The sequence below is a fragment of the Schistocerca americana genome, chromosome 7, assembly GCF_021461395.2.
Source record: "Schistocerca americana isolate TAMUIC-IGC-003095 chromosome 7, iqSchAmer2.1, whole genome shotgun sequence".
Taxonomy (NCBI): Eukaryota; Metazoa; Arthropoda; class Insecta; order Orthoptera; family Acrididae; genus Schistocerca; species Schistocerca americana.
Genome location: NC_060125.1, coordinates 427,240,326 through 427,262,979, shown reverse-complemented (window position 1 = coordinate 427,262,979; position 22,654 = coordinate 427,240,326). Strand labels below are relative to the sequence as shown.

General features: G+C 45.0%; 1 protein-coding gene across 1 annotated transcript in view; it reads left to right on the top strand.

Moving 5' to 3' along the window:
• LOC124622981 (arrestin domain-containing protein 17-like) overlaps nt 1-22,654 on the top strand; it is a 192,552-nt gene that overhangs the window by 27,878 nt on the left and 142,020 nt on the right. Inside the window, exons 4-5 of the mRNA XM_047148770.1 lie at nt 12,270-12,337; nt 12,637-12,729. Coding sequence (XP_047004726.1) covers nt 12,270-12,337; nt 12,637-12,729 — 161 coding nt within the window. The remainder of the gene's footprint in view (nt 1-12,269; nt 12,338-12,636; nt 12,730-22,654) is intronic.

The following is a 22,654-nucleotide window of genomic DNA, read 5'->3' as shown; positions in this document are numbered from 1 at the left end:
TGTGAGGTACTGGATGGGTTAAACAAAAGGTTTCGAACGTTAGGCATATTTTTTATTTAACTAAGGCGTTTGATTGTGTTGATCAGAAAATATTGCTCCAAAAGTTGGACCATTACAGAATACGGGGAGGAGCTCACAATTGGTTCACCTCTTACTTTAGCAACAGACAGCAAAAGGTCATTATTCACAATGTTGAGAATGGATGTGATGTGGGCTATGAGTGGGGTACAGTCAAGTGGGGGGGGGGGGGGGAGGGTGCCCCAAGGATCAGTGTTGGGGCCACTCCTGTTCCTTATTTATATGAATGACATGCCCTCTAGCTTACAGGTAACTCTAAAATATTTCTGTTTGCTGATGACGCTAGCTTGGTAGTAAGGGATGTTGTGTGCAAGATTGGCTCGGTTTCAAATAGTGCAGATCATGACCTAAGTTCATAGCTTGTAGAAAATAAACTAACGCTAAATCACAGTAAGACTCTGTTTTTACAGTTTCTAACACACAGTTCAACAAACCCTGACGTTTTAATTTCACATAATGGGCGATTAGTGAAACTGAACAGTTCAAATTTCTAGATGTTCAGATATATAGTAGACTGTCGTGGAAACCCCGCGTTCAGGATCTTGTTCAAAGACTTAATGCTGCCATTTTTACTATTCGACCGGTATCTGAAGTGAGTGATCGTTCGAGTCCAAAATTAGTCTACTTTGCTTACTCTCATTCGCTTATGTCATACGGTATTATAAAATTGTTCAAATGGCTCTGAGGAGTATGGGACTTAACATCTGAGGTCATCAGTCCCCTAGAACTTAGAACTACGTAAACCTAACTAACCTAAGGATATCACACACATCCATGTCCGAGGCCGGATTCGAACCTGCGACCGTAGCAGTCTCGCGTCTGAGGTCATCAGGCCCCTAGAACTTAGAACTACGTAAACCTAACTAACCTAAGGACATCACAAACATCCATGCCCGAGGCCGAATTCGAACCTGCGACCGTAGCAGTCGCGCGGTTCCGGACTGAAGTGCGTAGAACCGCTTGGCCACAGCGGCCCGCTATGGTATTGTATTTTGGGGCAACTCTTCCCATTCTAAAAGGATATTTTTGGCTCAGAAACGGCCGGTTCGGGTAATAAGTGGTGTAAGTTCACGAACCTCTTGTCGACCCCTGTTCACGAGTCTGGGTATTTTGACATTGGCCTCTCAATATATATATTCCTTACTGTCAATTCGTGTTAACAATATTAGCTTATTCCCAAAAATAAGCAGCTTTCACTCAGTTAATACTTGGCATTTGGATCGGACTTACTTAATTCTTGTGCAGAAAGGTGTGCAGTACACTGCTGCTTCCATTCTCAATAAGCTGCCACTCTAATTCAAAAATCTTGGCAGTAATCCACGTGCTTTCAAATCGAAACTGTAGAGTTTCCTCAGGGATCACTCCTTCACAGTTATGACTATGAAGAAAACATCGGGTTGTAAAGTTTGTTACGTGTTTGTTGGAAGACTATTCGACACAGAGAAAAAACAACCAACACAGTTTTGTATGTACAAATTAAGGTAGCACATATAAAATATCTGCACTTAAATCCGTTACACCTTGTACAGTTTTTTTTGTTTTTCAATCTGTCAGGGCTACTCCAAAAGTATGGTCCGATCGGGTGCGAAATGAAACCACTGTGAAAATCAAAAACGTTTTGCTTACTAAGGTTAGTTACACCTTCCAGCTTCTTCTTTACAAAGTTGCCGCTCTAAATTAGACATCTGTCGTATCGTTGTACCAACTTTCCAGTACCCTCGTCATAAAAGGCACCAGCCTGTGCTTTTCCCCAATTCTCAATCTGTGCCAGAATGTTGTCTTCATAGCTAGTGGTTCATGCGAGAAGAAATGAAACTCATAGGGGGCCAATTATGGGCTGTATCGTGGGTGATGAAACACTTCCCATCGAAAACGCTTCAAAAGCATCTTCGTCGCCTACGCACACTTCTGCCGAGAATTGTCATGAAGAACGAAACGCACGATAATTATGTTATGTGGAGCTGCAAGAAAGCAGCCGAACTCTGTCACCAGGCCCTTAAACTTGGCGGGAGGCACTATTTTCTAGGAATCTTTACGTGCTCACTGTGCGGTCAGAACTGAAACGAGCGACGTGACGTGATCGGTGGAGATACTAGGGACACTGCCCAACACGTCTGGAGAAAGCTTCATAGGATTTTCACTGTGGTTTCCGTTTCGCGCCAGATCGGATCTTACTTTTCGAAGAGCCCTCGTAATTTCACATTTTATGAAGTAACTCAGAAAATAATGAAGATATTCTGCAGCGGCCTCAAAGAGATGTTTGTGTGTTCAGCTACATATGCTTTCAAAATTTCAAGTTTGAAACTTCCGTTTTTAGAGAAATTCAGAATATTGAATAGCGCTGTTTTCTCTCAAATGTCTGAATGAACTGTCGCCAACTCAGGAACATATTAACCTACGTTTTGATATAGATTAATTTCAATAACTTTAGTGACGTTGTTATACAATTGCTAATCACCGATAACCACATTCCTCTCCAGTAAGTTTAGTAAGAGAGCTGATGATATCGCTGCTGAGCGTCCAATACATATTACAACCACCAGCACCACCACAAGCACTAGACTTCAGCACGTGCTAGATCCTGTGGGAAGGCGGCGAAATTCTCGAGCTCTCAGAGCTCAAGGGTAGTTTGCATCTGGGTAGAGGGTGAAAAGCCATACTTGCTTTCCCAGACGGTTTTTGTGCAAGTGGTGTATAACTTCGCGCTCCCTATATTTTGTCACCCTTACCTACAGAATTTCAAAGAGTAGTCATTCTAATTAATATATTCACACATTTTCTGTAAAACTACAAATGCTATAAACGTAGTTTTTCCTTTCTTAAGTCTATCTTCTAACGTAAATACACTGATCAGGCAGATCATTATGAGCACCGACCTACTATCGATATAAACCCATCCGGACGATAGCAGCGCCACCTGGCGTGGAACGACTGCTAGTCAGATACACGCACGGTATATGTATGATCAGTGAGTGTGCTGTCCTTTTGTAGAATGGGGAAGGCGAGCGACCTATCTCACTTTGACCAAAGGCAGACTGCTCGGCACGAGCATTTCGGAAACTGCAGGACTCGGCTGTTCGTGGAGTGCTGTGGTGAGAGTCTTCAACACATGGTGAAACCAAGGTGAAACCAATTCCAGACGTAGTAGGCTGGGCAGATTGGTAAACCAGGAAAGTTGGCGGACTGTGGCGAAACTAACTTCAAACTTTAATGCTGGGCAGAGTGCAAGTGTGTTTAACCACAGAGCGCACCGAACACTTCTAATGATGGGCCACCGCAGCCAACGACTTATGCATTTGCCAATGTTAACACCACGACTTCGGCAACTAAGACTGAAATGGGAACGTGACCATCGGCACTGGACGTTGGCGCGGTGGCACAACGTTGCATAGTCTGACGAATCCCGATACCTTCTTCGTTATGCCGATGGGAGGACGCGAATCCGTCGTCTTCCAGGGGAACAGTTCCTTGAAACCTATTCTGGTGCTGGTGGTAGTTCCATTATGCTCTGGGAAACATTCATGTGGGCATCCATGGGTCCAATGAAGCTCGTGCAAGGCACCGTGATGTTCTCGACGGCAGTCAGTTTCATTTTTCAGCAAGATAATGCACCATGTCACGAGGCCATGATTGTGATAGAGTGGTTCGAGGAACAATTGATGTGCTACCCCCCCCCCCCTCTCCAACTCACCAGATCTGATCTCCTTCGAAAACATCTGGGATGTGACTGAACGTGACGTCAGAGCTCATCGCCCCCCTGACAGAAATTTGTGGGGATTAGGCGACGTGTGTGTCCAAATGTGGTGCCATCTCCGTCCAGCGACCTACCAAGGCCTCATTGCTACCATATTTCGACGCGCCGCCGCTGTTTTCCGGCTATTAGGTACGTGGTCTTAACGTTCTGGCTGATCATTTTGGTAGCGTCAGTACTGCCGCAAGTGATCGTAACTGAGGTCAGCTTCTACCATTGTTTCCATTATACTGTAAATTACTCGTTTTAGTATGTTGCAAACTTCAGTTATTAAAGTGATGGTTTGATAACATCCGCACCTGACGGCATCTGTCTTCTTATTCACATCAAGACTGACAAGGCATGACAAAGTTTTAATTAAAAAGAGTGGATTCCAAAAACGAGATCCTTAAATTAATGTAGTGTAGACCTCGTTAGGCTTAAAGAACGAAATTGCGAAGAAGTGAAAGCCACAGAATTAATAACAATCCAGACAAATACCATTCCACATCTCCGGATGTATCTAAATACAAACTCCGCAAGCCACTATACGGTGCATGGCGGAGGGTACCTTGTGCCACTGCTAGTCATTCCCTTTCCTGCTCCACTCGCAAATGGAGCGAGGGAAAAATGATAGTTCACATGAGTCCATATTAGCCCTAATTTCTCTTACCTTGCCTGTTTGGTACTAACTTCAAATGTAAATTGGTGGCAGTAGAATTGCCCAGCAATGAGTTGCAAATGCTACTCGTACGAACTTTATCAATAATGTTTCGCGAAAAGAACGTCGTCTTCCCTCCATGGACTCCCATTTTGACTTCACAGAGCATATTAGTGTATTGACTGAACTTAGCGGGAAGAAATCTAGCAGCATTCATCCGAATTCCTGTATGTCTTCCTTAACAGTCGTAGCACTGAAGAATGAGCCACACGAGTGTCCTATATGCCGTCTCCCTTTTAGATGAGTTACATTTGATACACTTTACTAGAATTCTCGCAATAAATCGAAGTCTACCATTCGCCTTTCCTACCACGGACCTTACTTGCTCGTTCCAGTTCATATCGCGTCGCAACGTTACACCCAGATATTTCATCGACGCGACTGTGTCAGGCAATACGCTACTATTACTGTATTAGAACATCAGAGGATTGTTTCTTCCTTCTCATCTGCATCCATTTACATTTTTGTACATTTAGAGTAAGCTGCCATTCATCACATAATTCTAAGTCGTCCTGTGTGCCCTGACAATCTCTCAAACGTCATCTTCTCTCCGTACGCTACGGTGTCATCAGCAGACAATCGCAGACTGTTGCTCATACTCTCCATCAGGTCGTTTATGCACATAGAGATCAAGAGCAGCCCTATCACACTTCCTTGAGACACTCCGGACGATACCCTTGTCTCTGATGAACACTCGCCGTCGAGGACAAACACACTGAGTCGTACTGCTTACGAAGTCTTTGATCCACTCACATACCTGCAAACTTACTGCGTGCGCTCGGACCTTTGTTATCAGTCTGCCGTGGCGTACCGTGTCAAACTTTTTTTCCGGAAATCTAGGAATTTAGAGTCTGCCTGTTGCCCTTCACCCATGTTTCGTAATATATCATCCGCGAAAAGTACAAGCTGAATTTCTCACGGGCGATATCTTCTAAATCCATGCTCATTTTTTAGGCAGAAACTTTCCTGTCTCAAGTAAATATATTATTTTCGAACTTAGAATATGCTCAAGAACTCTAGAGCAACCGACGTTAAGGATACTGATCTGTAAATTTTCGTTCTGTTCTTTTTCCCTTCGTATCACAATAATCCTCTGCTCTTTTTTCTCAAGTCGCTTAGGGCTAAGCGCTGAGTACATTTGGTATAACTGCAAGGTAAGTAAGGGCCAATGCCGAAGACTATTCTCATTAAAACTGAAGCCGGCCGTTGTGGCCGAGCGGTTCTAGGCGCTTCAGTGCGGAACCGCACGACTGCTACGGTCGCAGGTTTGAATCCTGCATCCAGCATGGATGTGTGTGATGTCCTTAGGTTGGTTAGGTTTAAGTAACTCTAAGTTCTAGGGGACTGATGACCTCAGATGAAAGTCCCAGGTGCTCAGAGCCATTTAAACCATTTTTTTAAAAACCGAATTGTGATTCCATCCTGCCTTGGCGACTTATTTATTTTGAACTCTTTTAGTTGGTTGTCAACACCATGGACGCCATTTTCTATGTCTATAGGGAAGCCTGTGCGACGGTAAAAATGTTGGCCTTTATGTGCAATCATCCTGTGTGAATGATTTTTTTTAAACGCGTAATTTCAAACTTTCAAACTTCAGCTTTCATTCTGTTGTCTTCCGTTGGTACGCCAGACTGGTCGAAGAGTTAAAGAAGAGAAGTGTTCGACCCGCTTAGCGATTTTACGTAGGACCAGAATTTAGGTTCTCGGCAAGGTATTTCGCTATGGTATAACGGTGGAAGTTGCATGCGTCACGCAATCGATCATTTTATAGACGCTCGAATTTCTGCTAACCTTTTTCCTGTCGACTTTTCCGTAACAATCTATGTTTTCTCACCAATTATTATAATAACAGAATATATGATCTCAGCTGGGTTCCATTACCAGTAAAGAAAAGAGAAGGTTTTCACCACCCTCATGATTGGCGTTTTTCCTTGATCACAAACCTCTTTCTTAATATTCTTTGACCACAATAATCCTGTACGAACTGCCACCCGTGTAATACATGTGAAAGTAATCCTGAGTTCATAGTAAAGTTCAGTAAGGGATGTTGGTCTCCAGGGGCCAGCGGGACAATGTGGGCTGTGTACAATACTTTCTCACTAAAAAACTATGGACGCATTACAGCTGTACAGCAAAAAAGTGTTGCCAGCACGAGAAGTCGAATTCACCATATAGATGTGATTCGAACATTCAGTTATCGTGGGACTCAAAAAATTGAATATCTTCTTCGTAGTAGCCGTATGGTCAGAAACACCAGCTGATCAACGCTATCTACTGATGTGGCCATGAGGTACCCCGAGGAGGACCTAACATGACTGCGCACCACCGTTTTTGAGAAAAATGAGGTACTATCTCAACTCAGACAGACTGCAACCTTTTCCTCCCAGTCAATTAGGCCTGGTGCCCATTGCGACAACAGTACAAAAATACAACAACCACCCTCCCTCCCAAATAAGATGGGCAAGGTAACACCAGAAATAGGACTTAGGTCAGTGTCGTCGGGTTCTCTTCATTGACCAGTGCAGGATTTTTCTGACACCTGATGATCGTCGTAGAAGAGCATGAAGGCGGCCAGACACCGTTGCACGTCTGAAGCAAGCGGTCCCACGGTTTTAGCGGCGAGATGGTTGAGTAACGTTTTGTGACAGCTTCATGTACGGATGACACCTCTTGTCGCTATCGAGGACACCTTGAGGGCTGTGTAGATCGGAACAGGATTCTCCAGTCTGTTATCCAGTCCTAAAATCAATATCTCGGCGCGAAGAGTTCGTCTTTCAGGAAGATAATGCACCAGCACACCACCCACAGTTCGTGGTCTAGTGGTTAGCATTGCTGTCTCTGGATCCTGGGGCCCGAGTTCGATTCCTATCCGACTCGCGGATTTTCTCCGCCCAGGGACTGGATGTTTGTGTTGTCCTCCTCATTTCATCCCATTATCATCGACGCGCAAAGCGCCGAAATAGCGTCAAACAGATAAACTTGCACTAGGCGGCGGAACTACCCCGTACGGGGTCTTCCACCCAGTAGTGCCATACGATCATTTCATTTCATTTGACAGCAGACCGTGAACACTTCATCGACATCTTCCTCCAAGTAGCAGAAATTAACTGAGTGGAATGACATGAGGTATCTACTGACATACTGACATGAACCCAACAGAGCTATCTTAGAACCACTTCAAAATTGCCTTGCATTTTCGTAGCAACCCTCCTCAGATACTGATCTCGGGAGGTTCTGTGTCGAAGAGACCAGCAACGCGTGGACCACACTGTAAACAACATGCAAAGGAGAATCGAAGCATGCCACAAAGCAGGCGGTGTAGAATGTTACGCAGCAGCGCGTTTTCATTTCACAGATGTGCAACGATGTACGCTTTTAAACAAAGCGTAGAAAATGTTTTTGTTTCAAAAAATAATTCTTTGAAGACCACACATGTTCGCAGGTATACAAGGAGTACTAAACTTTTTTGACCCTTTTTTATAGACAGGATGCCCCGAATCTTTATGGTGAAAACTACACGAACTGAGCACCTTGCAATCAGAGAAAAATAGCCGGAAATAAATATTTAGCTGCTGGTGAGCCTTCTGAGTTTTATGGTCGTGGTCCATAAACCCTTTCTGTTTCGTCCAGTGCTGCGTTGGACATCTTCAGAGGTAGACGTCTTCAGAGGTGGTTCTGAGTAGTGCTTTTTACTGATATAACAGCAACTTAGGCTCAAAGCAGCTGTTCGTAGCGACGACCACCAGTTTTAATGTGTGCATTGCACGACAGAATGCGTCGACGGAACAGAATTTTAGATTTGTCGCCATTGCTTGTATACGTTGTTTATGACGCTAACATAGTTGCTTCTCCATCACTACTCACTGTATTCGTCAGATTATGGATTTCATGGTCACATTTACCGTACTTTTTGACGAATATTCTGCGACGGGATCCAGTAGCACCTCTTCAAATTCTAACGTCCGAACAATTCTTTGTGTAGAATCTTGGGTAGCTCTATGGTCTGACCGACTCTGTTTTCAGCTGTTTTCTATCCACGGCGATAAATTTCTTCCAATTGGTATTGCGCATGTTACTAAATTTTTCTCTGGACATTCCTTCCGCTTTCCGGTCACTAAATCCTGCTCCATCACAGTTAAAATGCATGTGTGCAAGTGTCTGTAAAGAGCGAGTCTTCTTTATTTGTCAATCAGCCATGAACTGCAAACAGTGGCAACCTCTACTCTGAACACATTCACAGACGACTGTTGGTTGGTTTTGTTTCTTTTTTTTTTCCTTCAACACCGATGTCAATGTGGCAGGCAGTTGTTTTTCACGAAACTTACGCAGCTTACAGAAATACGCTTCACATGTCTTGCTTCAAACATTCAGTTCAGCGCAAAGTAATAGCTTAGTGACCTCCGCCGTCTGTGTGGGTTTGAACCTGCAAGGATGTGGAAGTCTCTGTATCGAGCAAATGCTTACCGGCAAAGATAATAAGGGCTTCTGCCAGCATCGAGATATTTTAAAGGTGCCCAAAGCCACTTTTAGTCAACGAAAATATTTGAAACCCGTCACAACAGCCAGCGGGCCATCGTTACGCAACAGATGTTTAAAGACATGGCTTCTTGCCGAAAAGAACTGCCCCGTTATAGATCGGCGCATTACGCAACGCTTCATGTGGTACTTAATGACTTGGCTGCCGCACACATGGTGGACGTATTGCCAAGATAAAGAGAACAAGAATTACAGAGAAAATACCTTTACTGGCCTTCAAAGTGACTATCTTTACCTACAATAGACATCGGCTGTAACACTGTTGGAAACAATCAGCACACGCTTCCTGTGGAATCGCCCGACGTCTGCGAAGCGTACGCCTTACAGAGCAACTTTACAGCGGGCAAACAAAATAAACTCTGCCGGCTCCAAATCTAAGGAATAAGCTGGATTATGAAGAACAGTCACACTGCATCGAGCGACAAAGTTGAACATGCAGACGTTGCGCATATCAAATAAAGTGTGACCACGGTGCTCCGAGCGATTCCACAAGAAGCGTTTGCTGACACTTTCCAATATCTTTACAACCGATTACAGCAGTTTGTTGTAGCTAATGGTGATTACTTTTAAGGCCAGTAAAAAAAAGCACTCAGTATTCAGACCACAAGTGGCCCACCGGGACCATCCGACCGCCGTGTCATCCTCAGATGAGGATGCGGATAGGAGGGGCGTGTGGTCAGCAAACCGTTCTCCCTGTCGTTAGATGGTTTTCTTTGACCGGAGACTGCTCGGTCGAGTAGCTCCTCAATTGGCATTACGATTCTGAGTGCACCCCGAAGGCCAGTAAAAATACGAGTATTTTATTTGTAACGCTTGTTTCCTTTCTTTTCTGAGACAATTCACCGAACTTTTCAGACGTGTCTCACACGTCGCGTAAGTTCTGGAGGGCATAAAGACAAGGGGAAGTCTTCTTTCAAGTGGTGACAATGTATTTCGGCCAGTTGAGGTGCTCATCCTAAGTTTCAGCCAAGTCCATTACCTTTTCTGTTAGGATATTAGGATACCGTCGAGAAGAGTAGGTGGCAGTTATTTATAATAATTTAGTAGTGAAGGAATAAAAAAATTATTAATTATCTCTTCTCATTTATATTAATTGCCACTTTTTGCGCTCACATCGACATTAATCTGTTATCTGAACAGTACCATGACCAGAGATTACACGTCCTGTCACCACTACGGTCCGGAATCCAAAAGCCAGTCCACGGAGTGGCGTCATGCTAATTCTCCAACAAAGAACAACTTCCAGGAGACAGCTATCTGCAGGTAAAGTTAAGTGTACAGACCCCTGGGATAGGTGGGATGTGGTTCTTCTGGATTTCTTGGAGTCTATATCAGCTGATAGTTCAGAACATGGCACAGTGGAAAACCCGAATTTTCAAGCTAAGTCCAGAGAAGAAGAGAAACTTTCACTTGTAACATGCCAATGCCACGGTCGCAATAGTTTTCCGCCCACAGGACGCACTGCCAAATTTAGCATGACTATCCTACCACAGGCACCATACAGACCTGATTTAACGCCATCAGACTTCCACATCTTTGGGTCTATGAAGACTGACTAGGTGACCTACATTTGCAGGACACAGACGGTTTTGTCAAAGCTGTAGTGCAGTATAAGAATTTTTTGCGTCAACGTAGCCTAATTACTACAACTATTCAAATTACCGGTTTCAGCCTAATATAGCCATCTTCAAATGTGATGATTAATCCACAGTTTCAAGATAATATATAAACTCTGGCTATCATACATATTTACTGACATATTTTATACTATTTCATTATGTTTGTTATATAGCTAGAATTCATTAAAGAAGCCTAAACAGTGGATTAATTATGCCATCCGAAGACGACAATATTATGCTGAAATGTGAATATTTGTAGTAATTAGACTATCCTGGCAAAATAAATTATTGTTATACGAACATTTATAAGGCTGCATGCTTCCATTAGAAAATACGGCAACCAATAACACAGTGTCTGGCCTTGTTCAGGTTTCAACGGACGCGGCACGCAGGTTCCTGTTCGTCGCTGGGAAAATTTCGTAACGAATGACGGTGACTACGTGGAAAAATGATAGTATATAGCTAAACTCTCGCTCTGTTTATCTGTGTTATTGTGCTTCGTGAGTCTGTTGTACTTTCCATAAAAATAAATGGGAGGCATTAGTTTTGGGATTATCCTCTTCAATCATAATATGTAGGGTATTCATCTTCTGCTTTGCTGAAGAGATACTGGTATACTATTGTTGCAAAGAATAACTGTTTACTCTCTTTATTATGAAATTGATTCCAACAGCTGTATTTAATTCTGTTCATTTATTACGAGTGATTTCGAAGCTTTGATGTCTTCATTATCAGCACATGCCGTGACAATAGCGATTAAGCAGATAAAAAAATATTAAAAATTTGTATATGGCTGGAGCAGCAACCGTAGAATGAAACCTTCTTGTAGAAATAGTAAACAGCCAATCAGTTGCGTTTACAAAAACGTCTTCTTAAAACAAAACTCATTCAGACTTACTGGATTACATGTTGTGGCACAGGCTTCATTCAAATATAAAACGTCACCTTTGTTTGACCGATGTCTTTCGGCTATATTTTAACGTACCTCTGCCTCAACATGTAATCCAGTGAGTCTGAATAAATTTTGTTTTTGCAATCGTAACGAGGTACTATTAACTTGCTTGGATTGTCTTTGTTTCCTCCTGAAGAAGGCGTTATTATAAACATTGAAAACATGGTAAAGGGGTTCTAATAAATCTTCCAATTTGCTAGTGATTGTCTGTTTACTAATTCTACAAGGAGATAACATATTCCTCGTGAGTGGGAAGAAATTTGATTGTAACGACATATGCCTGATTATGAAGACATCAGAGCTTCTAAATCGACCGGCCGCTGTGGCCGAGCGGTTCTAGGCGCTTCATCCCGGATTCGCGCTGCAGCGACGGTCGCAGGATCGGATCCTGCCTCGGGCATGGATGTGTGTGATGTCCTTAGGTTAGTTAGGTTTAAGTAGTTCTAAGTCTAGGGGACTGATGACCTCAGATGTTAGGTCCCATAGTGCTTAGAGCCATTTGAACCATTTTTTTCTAAATCAATCGTAGTAAACAAAAAGAAAACATCTTCATATACACCTGTTTGCCGTTAATTTGAAAATAAAGAGAATATATAGTTTTTCTACGCAACAGTATGTACGGCATATTTGCAGTTGTGGTACAATACCAGGTGGAGGTACACTAGGGTCGACAACCAGTAATGTGCTTGTCTACATTAGAGGTGAACTCATGATGAGCAAAGCACGGAGGTTTGCGAACACTGTGCGTGCCGCAGTCACCTGGTCGTCAGGGTGTGGCGTCCTTCCAGCAGCCCCGGGGTGGCCGACGTGACGAGCGAGCTGTGCCCGGGCTGCCGCGCCGACGACTGGGTCCAGCCGGCGCCGGCCCCGGCAGCCCCCGGCGCCGCCCCCAGCACCACCCCCGCCTCCGCCCCCGGGCCGCCGCCGGCGCGGACGCCGCAGCACCGCGCCACCTACCCGAGGCACCGCGTGGCCGCCGCCGGCGCCGCCGCCGCCGCAGCAACCGCCGCCGCAGTCGCCGGCCCCCACAAGTTCCGCTCCAGCGAGAAGTACTTCGAGCATAAGTTCTACGTCTTCGGCCACAAGTACAGCAGTGAGTGCAATCGCAGCCGCCTGAGCTTTCCTGGCCTGCTGCTTATTCTACAGTTGCGCAAAACCGATTCTGAATTAATGATGTGCTTCTTCTACCATCTTCTTCTTGCTGCGAGCTGCGTAATAGTGCGTACTCGCTGCCAGGACTGCAACCAGAGTCTGAAGTACATGATAACTAGCGACATAGGCCTGCTTCGGATGACTAGACAACTTTTCTGGCGTAGCGATAGTAAATTATAGACCGCTATGGTCGCAGGTTCGAATCCTGCCTCGGGCATGGATGTGTGTGATGTCCTTAGTTTAGTTAGGTTTAAGTAGTTCTAAGTTCTAGGGGACTGATGACCTGAGAAGTTAAGTCCCATAGTGCTCAGAGCCATTTGAACCAATAAATTATAAAGGGTGTTATAAAAATACTTTTACAAACTTTGGCGACAGATCCCTTAATTAAAAAAAGAAAAAAGTACAATAAACATGTGCTCTAAAAACTATATTTTTAGACCTATGAGCCCTTGTTCAACAGAAGAGAGGAGTTTCAGTGTAACGAAGACAAAAAGTGTTCATAGCTCTTAAGGTATGCATTTTAGAGCCCATGTTAACAGACGTTTTTTTTCTTGTTTTGGTATTTTTGAAACTCCCTGTATACACCATTTTCGTTGTGACTCGTCTATCTGTTAGTGATTAGTTGATAACCATATGAAAATCTCTATAGAACTCCCTGAGATTTGCCTTCATATACATACAGAAAAACGCGGAGGAGGACTTTATAATATGCGTAGATAAATAATGCAATAAACTCTACAGTCTATTTTGAGTCCACGAAACGAATATGTCTAACGACACCTCGTCGAACTCAAGAAGACAATTGGGTCGGTCGTCAAAATATCAATCCATAAGCGCAGAATTAATCGATCACGCCGAGAAAACATGAAAGCCAGTATGATGAGAAAAAGGAACACAGTTGCAAAAGTAGAAGCTTGCGCTCTTCTCGAGAGAGAAAAAGGGTATCAAAATTTTCTGTTTCAAAATTAGATAACGACATCACTTGCTTAATAAAAAGGCAGACAGCGAGTACTCTTCAGTTCTTGATACTTTCAATAATCCTTAGCATAAAGAGTCTCGTCCACTTTACACTCTACAATACAACTGGCCCTTTATACTCATGAAGTAATGAGGGCTATCGACAGGGGATGTCAAATTGATGCCATACTGTTAGATTTCCAGAAGGCTTTCGACACCGTTGCTAAAAATCGTCTTCTAACCAAATTACGTGCCTATGGAATATCGCCTCAGTTGTGAGACTGGATTCGTGATTTCCTGTCAGAAAGTCACAGTTCGTAGTAATGGACGGAAAGTCATAAAGTAAAACAGAAATAATATCCGGCGTTCCCCAAGAAAGTGTTATAGGCCCTCTATTGTTATTGATCTATATTAACACATAGGAGACAATCTCAGTGGCAGTCTTAGATTGTTTGCAGATGATGCTGTCATTTACCGTCTTGTTAAGTCATCAGATGACCAAAACGAATTGCAAAATGATTGAGGTAAGATATCTGAATGGTGCGAAAAGTGGCAGTTGACCCTGAATAAACAAAAGTGTGAAGTCATTCACATGAATACTAAAAGAAATCGGCTAAATTTCGATTACGCGATAAGTCACACAAATATGAAGGCTGTACATTCAACTAAATACTTAGCCACTGCAATTACAAATACCCTAAATTGAAACGATCACATATATAATTTTGTGGGTAGAGCCAACCAAAGATTTCGATTCATTGGCAGAACACTTATAAGGTGCAACAGTTCTACTAAAGAGACTCCTTACACCACGGTTGTCCGCCCTGTTCTCGAGTATTGCTGTACGGTGTGGGATCCGCATCAGATGAGACTGACGGATGTCATCGAAAAAGTACAATGAAGGGCAGCTCGTTTTGTATTATTGCGGAGTAGGGGAGATAGTGCCCCAAACGTGATGCGTGAATTGGAGTGGCTATCATTAAAACAAAAGGCGTTTTTCGTTGCGACAGGATCTTCTCATGAAATTTCAATCACAATTTTTCTCCTCCGATTGCAAAAACAATTTGTTGGCACTCACCTACATGGGGAGAAATGATCATCACGAGAAAATAAGATAAATTAGGGCTCACGCAGAAAACTTTAAATGCTCGTCTTTCCCGCACGACGTTCGAGAGTGGAACGGTACAGTGACAGCTTGAAGGTGGTTCATTGAACCCTCTGCCAGGCACTTTATTGTGAATAGCAGAGTAATCACGCAGATGTAGATATAGATGTAGATCCGTTGACACTACAGAAAGTGTTCAAAGTGGTTACGTCTCATTCTTACACTCAAAGAATGCCGATATCGTGCGAAAATATCAGGCTGCCCTCCAATCTGATCATCATTGTAAATGGGTGCCCGTGCTGTGTCCAAAGCTAGAGATCTGATGGATTCAGCTCACGTGCACGGAGAGAGCATGCTACTGCAGGTTCTTAATAAATCCAGCATTCGATTAGCGTTTGTGTTAGGCACTATCGTACGAGTCTTAGAAAATTTGGTAGTACCTCGTCGTGCGTAAGCCACATCAATCGACTTTCAACAAGGATAGCTTTATCCAATGGCGTGAGAAACTTGTCTCTCATAAAGCAGAGATAACACACGTCCAATCGCTGGACAAATATAAGGAAACACCAAACACTAGACATTATCATCTGTAATACGCTACAGGAAAACCATTGTCATTCAAAACAGCTCCCAGTCGCCTCGGAATGGATAAATATAAGTTCTCTATCGTTTTCAAGGAAGTCGTATACCATTCTTCCTGCAAAACAGCGGAAAATTAAGTTAACGACGGTGGAAGTGGATAGCGATCACGTACCGTTCTCTCCAAACTAGCCCATAAAGGCTCACTAATATTGCGATCTAGTGACTGCGATGGCAGGGGACGTGTGACAATTTATCTTCGTGCCCACAAACTCTGTCCTGGACGATGCGAGCTGTGTGAACGGCAGCCCTGTCGCCTTGGAACACAGTATCACCATCGGCGAACAAACATTGTACAATGGAATGACATTGGCTGTGGGTGCTGATAGACCCATGGAGTGTTGCTGTCCAGAGCTATCTGTTGGCCAGTTCTTGCACTCGTTTTTGGTTTGAATAAATCCCCATGTCATTTCAGGCGTGCGTGTCCAATTTTACCTCTCTGCTTACATTTTCCATGAATTGGTGCTTTTTCAAACGTTAACGGACTTTCGGGTCACCCTGAATACCGGGTGATCAAAAAGTCAGTATAAATCTGAAAACTTAATAAACCACGGAATAATGTAGATAGAGAGGTAAAAATTGACACATATGCTTGGAATGAAATGGGGTTTTATTAGAACAATAAAAATGCTAGACGCGTGAAAGACCTCTTGCGCCCGTCGTTTGGTGATCATCGTGTGCTCAGCCGCCACTTTCGTCATGCTTGGCCTTCCAGGTCCCCAGACCTCAGTCCGTACGATTATTGGCTTTGGGGTTACCTGAAGTCGCAAGTTTATAGTGATCGACCGACATCCCTAGGGATCTCTAGGGATGCCTCACCATAACTCCGGACATGCTTTACAGTGCTGTTCACAACGTTATTCCTCGACTACAGCTATTGCTGAGGAATGATGGTGGACATATTGAGCATTTCCTGTAAAGAACATCAGCTTTGCTTTGTCTTACTTTGTTGTGCTAATTATTGCTTTTCTGATCAGATGAAGCGCCATCTGCCGGACATCTTGTGAACCTTTGTATTTTTTTGGTTCTAATAAAACTTCATGTCATTCCAAGCATGTGTGTCAATTTGTACCTCTCTATCTACACTCCTGGAAATTGAAATAAGAACACCGTGAATTCATTGTCCCAGGAAGGGGAAACTTTATTGACACATTCCTGGGGTCAGATACATCACATGATCACACTGACAGAACCACAGGCACATAGACACAGGCAACAGAGCATGCACAATGTCGGCACTAGTACAGTGTATATCCACCTTTCGCAGCAATGCAGGCTGCTATTCTCCCATGGAGACGATCGTAGAGATGCTGGATGTAGTCCTGTGGAACGGCTTGCCATGCCACTTCCACCTGGCGCCCCAGTTGGACCAGCGTTCGTGCTGGACGTGCAGACTGCGTGAGACGACGCTTCATCCAGTCCCAAACATGCTCAATGGGGGACAGATCCGGAGATCTTGCTGGCCAGGGTAGTTGACTTACACCTTCTAGAGCACGTTGGGTGGCACGGGATACATGCGGACGTGCATTGTCCTGTTGGAACAGCAAGTTCCCTTGCCGGTCTAGAAATGGTAGAACGATGGGTTCGATGACGGTTTGGATGTACCGTGCACTATTCAGTGTCCCCTCGACGATCACTAGTGGTGTACGGCCAGTGTAGGAGATCGCTCCCCACACCATGATGCCGGGTGTTGGCCCTGTGTGCCTCGGTCGTATGCAGTCCTGATTGTGGCGCTCACCTGCACGGCGCCAAACACGCATACGACCATCATTGGCACCAAGGCAGAAGCGACTCTCATCACTGAAGACGACACGTCTCCATTCGTCCCTCCATTCACGCCTGTCGCGACACCACTGGAGGCGGGCTGCACGATGATGGGGCGTGAGCGGAAGACGGCCTAACGGTGTGCGGGACCGTAGCCCAGCTTCATGGAGACGGTTGCGAATGGTCCTCGCCGATACCCCAGGAGCAACAGTGTCCCTAATTTGCTGGGAAGTGGTGGTGCGGTCCCCTACGGCACTGCGTAGGATCCTACGGTCTTGGCGTGCATCCGTGCGTCGCTGCGGTCCGGTCCCAGGTCGACGGGCACATGCACCTTCCGCCGACCACTGGCGACAACATCGATGTACTGTGGAGACCTCACGCCCCACGTGTTGAGCAATTCGGCGGTACGTCCACCCGGCCTCCCGCATGCCCACTATACGCCCTCGCTCAAAGTCCGTCAACTGCACATACGGTTCACGTCCACGCTGTCGCGGCATGCCACCAGTGTTAAAGACTGCGATGGAGCTCCGTATGCCACGGCAAGCTGGCTGACACTGACGGCGGCGGTGCACAAATGCTGCGCAGCTAGCGCCATTCGACGGCCAACACCGCGGTTCTTGGTGTGCCCGCTGTGCCGTGCGTGTGATCATTGCTTGTACAGCCCTCTCGCAGTGTCCGGAGCAAGTATGGTGGGTCTGACACACCGGTGTCAATGTGTTCTTTTTTCCATTTCCAGGAGTGTACATTATTCCGTGATTTATTCAATTTTCAAATTTATACTGACTTTTTAATCACCCGGTATATTCTGCAAGCCACCATGCGCTGTATGCGGGGAAGTACTTGGTACCACTACTGGTCATTCCCATTACTGTTTCACTAGCAAACACAGCGAGGGAAAAACTACTGTCATTATGCCTCCGTAGAAGCCCTAATTTCTCATATCTTATTTTCACGGTCCTTTCGCAAGAAGTAGGACGTTAGTGGGATTAGATTCTTCTGCGATCACCTGCAAATCCCCTCTCTAAATTTCCGAAATACGCGCTTGTTGATCGAACCTGACAGTCAAAGTTGGCACGCTTCTGCGGTGCTTTAAAGTCCTCGGTTAATACGACCCGACCGTGTGTGGATCCAAAACACTCGCTCTGTACTCAAGAATTGGTCGCAGTAGTATTTTTCATGTGATCTACCTTGTTGATGAGCTACATGTTCCTAAGATTCTCTCAATAAACCGATTTACCATTCGTTTCGCAAACTACTGAACTTGCATGCTCGTTCCTTTCATATCATTTTGCAATATTACACCTAGATATTTAAACATCGTGACTATGTCAAGCAATACATCGTCAATACTGTATTCAAATATTTTAGTAGTGTTTTTCCTACTCATCTAAATTAAGATTTTTCTATATTTGGAGCAAGCTCCCATTCACCATACAAATAGAAATACTGTCTAAATCATCCTGTGTCCTTCAGTCACTCAACGACGACACTTTTCCCATATACACTGCTGGCCATTAAAATTGCAACACCACGAAGATGACGTGCTACAGACACGAAATTTAACCGACAGGAAGAAGATGCTGTGATATGCAAATGATTAGCTTTTCAGAGCATTCACACAAGGTTAACGCCGGTGGCGACACCTACAACGTGCTGACAGAGGAAAGTCTCCGACCGATTTCTCATACACAAACAGCAGTTGACCGGAGTTGCCCCGTGAAACGTTGTTGTGATGCCTCGTGTAAGGAGGAGAAATGCGTATCATCACGTTTCCGACTTTGATAAAGGTCGAATTGTAGCCTATCGCGATTGCGGTTTATCGTATCACGACATTGCTGCTCGCGTTGGTCGAGATCCAATGACTGTTAGCAGAGTATAGAAAATGGTTCAAATGGCTCTGAGCACTATGGGACTCAACATCTTAGGTCATAAGTCCCCTAGAACTTAGAACTACTTAAACCTAACTAACCTAAGGACATCACACACAACCATGCCCGAGGCAGGATTCGAACCTGCGACCGTAGCAGTCCCGCGGTTCCGGACTGCAGCGCCAGAACCGCTAGACCACCGCGGCCGGCAGCAGAGTACAGAATCGGTGGGCTTAGCAGGGTAATACGGAACGCCGTTCTGGATCCCAACGGCCTCGTATCACTTGCAGTCGAGATGACAGGCATCTTATCCGCATGACTGTAACGGATCGTGCAGCCACGTCTCGATCCTTGAGTCAACAGGTGGGGACGTGTGCAAGACAACAACCATCTGCACGAACAGTTCGACAACGTTCGCAGCAGCATGGACTATCAGCTCGGAGACCATGGCTGCGGTTACCCTTGACGATACATCACAGATAGGACTGCCTGCGATGGTGTACTCAACGACGAACCTGGGTGCACGAATGGCAAAACGTCATTTTTTCGGAAGAATCCAGGTTCTGTTTACAGCATCGTGATGGGCACATCCATGTTTGGCCACATCGCGGTGAACGCACATTGGAAGCGTGTATTCGTCATCGCCATACTGGCGTATCACCCTTCGTGATGGTATGGGGTGCCATTGGTTACACGTCTCGGTCACCTCTTGTTCGCGTTGACGGCAATTTGAACAGTGGACTTTACATTTCAGATGCGTTACGACCGTGGCTCTACCCTTCATTCGATCCCTGCGAAACCCTACATTTGAGCAGGATAATGCACGACCGCATGTTGCAGGTCCTGTACGGGCCTTTCTGGATACAGAAAATGTTCGACTGCTGCCCCGGCCAGCACATTCTCTAGATCTCTCACCAATTGAAAAGGTCTGGTCAATGGTGGCCGAGCAACTGGCTCGTCACAATACACCAGTCACTACTCTTGATGAACTATGGTATCGTGTTGAAGCTGCATGGGCAGCTGCACCTGTACACGCCATCCAAGCTCTGTTTGACTCAATGCCCAGACGTATCAATGCCGTTATTAGGCCAAAGGTAGTTGTTCTGGGTACTTATTTCTCAGGATCTATGCACCCAAATTGCGAGAAAATGTAATCGCATGGCAGTTCTAGTATAATATATTTGTCCAATGAATACCCGTTTATCATCTGCATTTCTTCTCGGTGTAGCAATTTTAATGGCCAGTAGGTTACTACAGCGTCATCAACAAACACACGATGATTGCCGCTCACGCTGTCAGCCAATTTATAGAGAACGAGAGCGGTCCTATCACACTCTCCTGGTGCACTGCTGGCAATACTCTAGTCCCTGAAGAACACTTTTGAGCGCAAGTGTGTCATATAGCGGAGAACATACGACCGAGAACGATCATCCCGAAGCATGTGGGCATATACAAGACAAATAGTGGTTGTACACTCCTGCTTCGAACAAATGGCACTGCTGCGTACTAGTGACAGCAGTGCAAAAGCAGTTTCCCATCTGTGCTACGTACGCACTGTGTCGCCTTACAGAAACGCACCTGCAGCCATCAGCTGCGGGCCCGCGGCTCCTTGCGGACTCCGCTTAATTAGGCGGTCTGATTCCTACACTGCGGTTCGCGTGGCGCCGCGACGCGCTGGTTTCGCGTGACCCGTGCCGAATGAATGTAATTGGGCCGATGCTCGCCGCCGGCAATCTCGGTCGCAGGCGTTCTCCGGGGCATCGATCCCGCGACTCTTGTCGAGTCTCAGCCGTGCCAGCTGTAGAGCACAGTGGCTAACTGGTCAGCCCATCACGCGCTTCCTTGCACGATACCAACACCCACAGGGCCGCGAGAGATTTTGCGACAGTTAGTTTTCGTAACACTTCATTTACTATTCCAGATCTTTAACAATATTTAGTTTCATTATTGATTTCTCACTTTTGCATCGACCATGGAATCTCGTCCATGCTATTGTTACATCTTAAAGTGCTACAACCCGTGCACTAGCGTAAGTGTAGTTTTGTGTTATACTGATTTTGCATTCGACGTTCAAAATTAATTAGACTTGCTACTTAGGCATCATAACAACACTATGTTACCGAAGTACTTTTGTTTCAGGTTCGTCTAAAATGTTTTTCCATCGAATAGTGGCACAAATCATTCGATCTCTAGTCCAGTTTAGTTGCAATTAAATATTTTCGTAATGTCTGTGCAGCTGATTACCTGTTCCTATCAGAAACAGGCAGAACTGCTGAACCGCGACTTGCATTGACCTCTGAACAAAGATTAATGATTCTCAGACGCGTTAAAACTCTTATTTATGACTTGTTCTCACAATTATCAAATATTGGGCGATTAATTGCCGTACCTTTGACTGATAGGTAACTGAATTCTCTTTTCTTTGAGAACTTATCAAGCAATATAGCAGGGAACGACTGTCCGCTAGGACAAAATGCGACCTAGCGGCCCGAAAAACTACGTATCACACCCAGAATATCCATTTGCTTACGCCAAGTATCCGCCGCGACAATGCAATAAATAAAAATCCCTGTTAACGTTTTGTAGTTTTTTATAACAAACAATTACTTCAACGTAATTCATTAGCTTGCAAAAAAAATGACTTACATAACATACTTTGTCATACACTGAAGAGCCAAAGAAACTGCTACACCTGCCTAATATCGTGTACGACCCTCGCGAGCACGAAGAAGTGCCGCAACACGACGTGGCATGGACTCGACTAATGTCTGAAATAGTGCTGTAGGGACATGACACCATGAATAATCCTGCAAGGATGTCCACAAATCCGTAAGAGTACGAGGAGTCGGAGATCTCTTCTGAACAGCACGTTGCAAGGCATTCCAGATATGCTCAATAATGTTCATGTCCGGGGAGTTTGGTGGCCACCGGGAGTTTTCAAACTGAGAAGGGTGTTCCTGGAGCCACACTGTAGAAGTTTTAGACTTGTCGCATTGTCCTGCTAGAATTGCCCAAGTCCATCTGAATGCACAATGGACATGAATGGATGCAGGCGATCAGACAGGATGCTTAAGTACGTGGCACTTGTCAGAGTATCAGGCGTCCCATATCACTCCAACTGCACACGCCCCACAACATTACAGAGCCTCCACCAGCTTGAACAGTCCCCTGCTGACATGCAGGGTCGACGGATTCATGAGGTTGCCTCCATACCCGTACACGTCCATCCTCTCAATACAATTTGAAACGAGACTTGTCGGACCAGACAATAGGTTTCCAGTCATCAACAGTCCAGGCCAGGCGTAAAACCTTGTGTTTTGCAGTCATCAAGGGTACACGAGTGGGCAGTCGGTTCCGAAAGCCCATATTGATGATGTTTCGTTGAATGGTTCGCACGCTGACACTTGTTGATGGCCCAGCATTGAAATCTTCAGCAATTTACGGAAGGGTTGCACTTCTGTCACCAATTGAACGATTCTCTTCAGTCGTCATTGGTCGCGTTCATGCACAATCGTCTTCCGGCAGCAGCGATG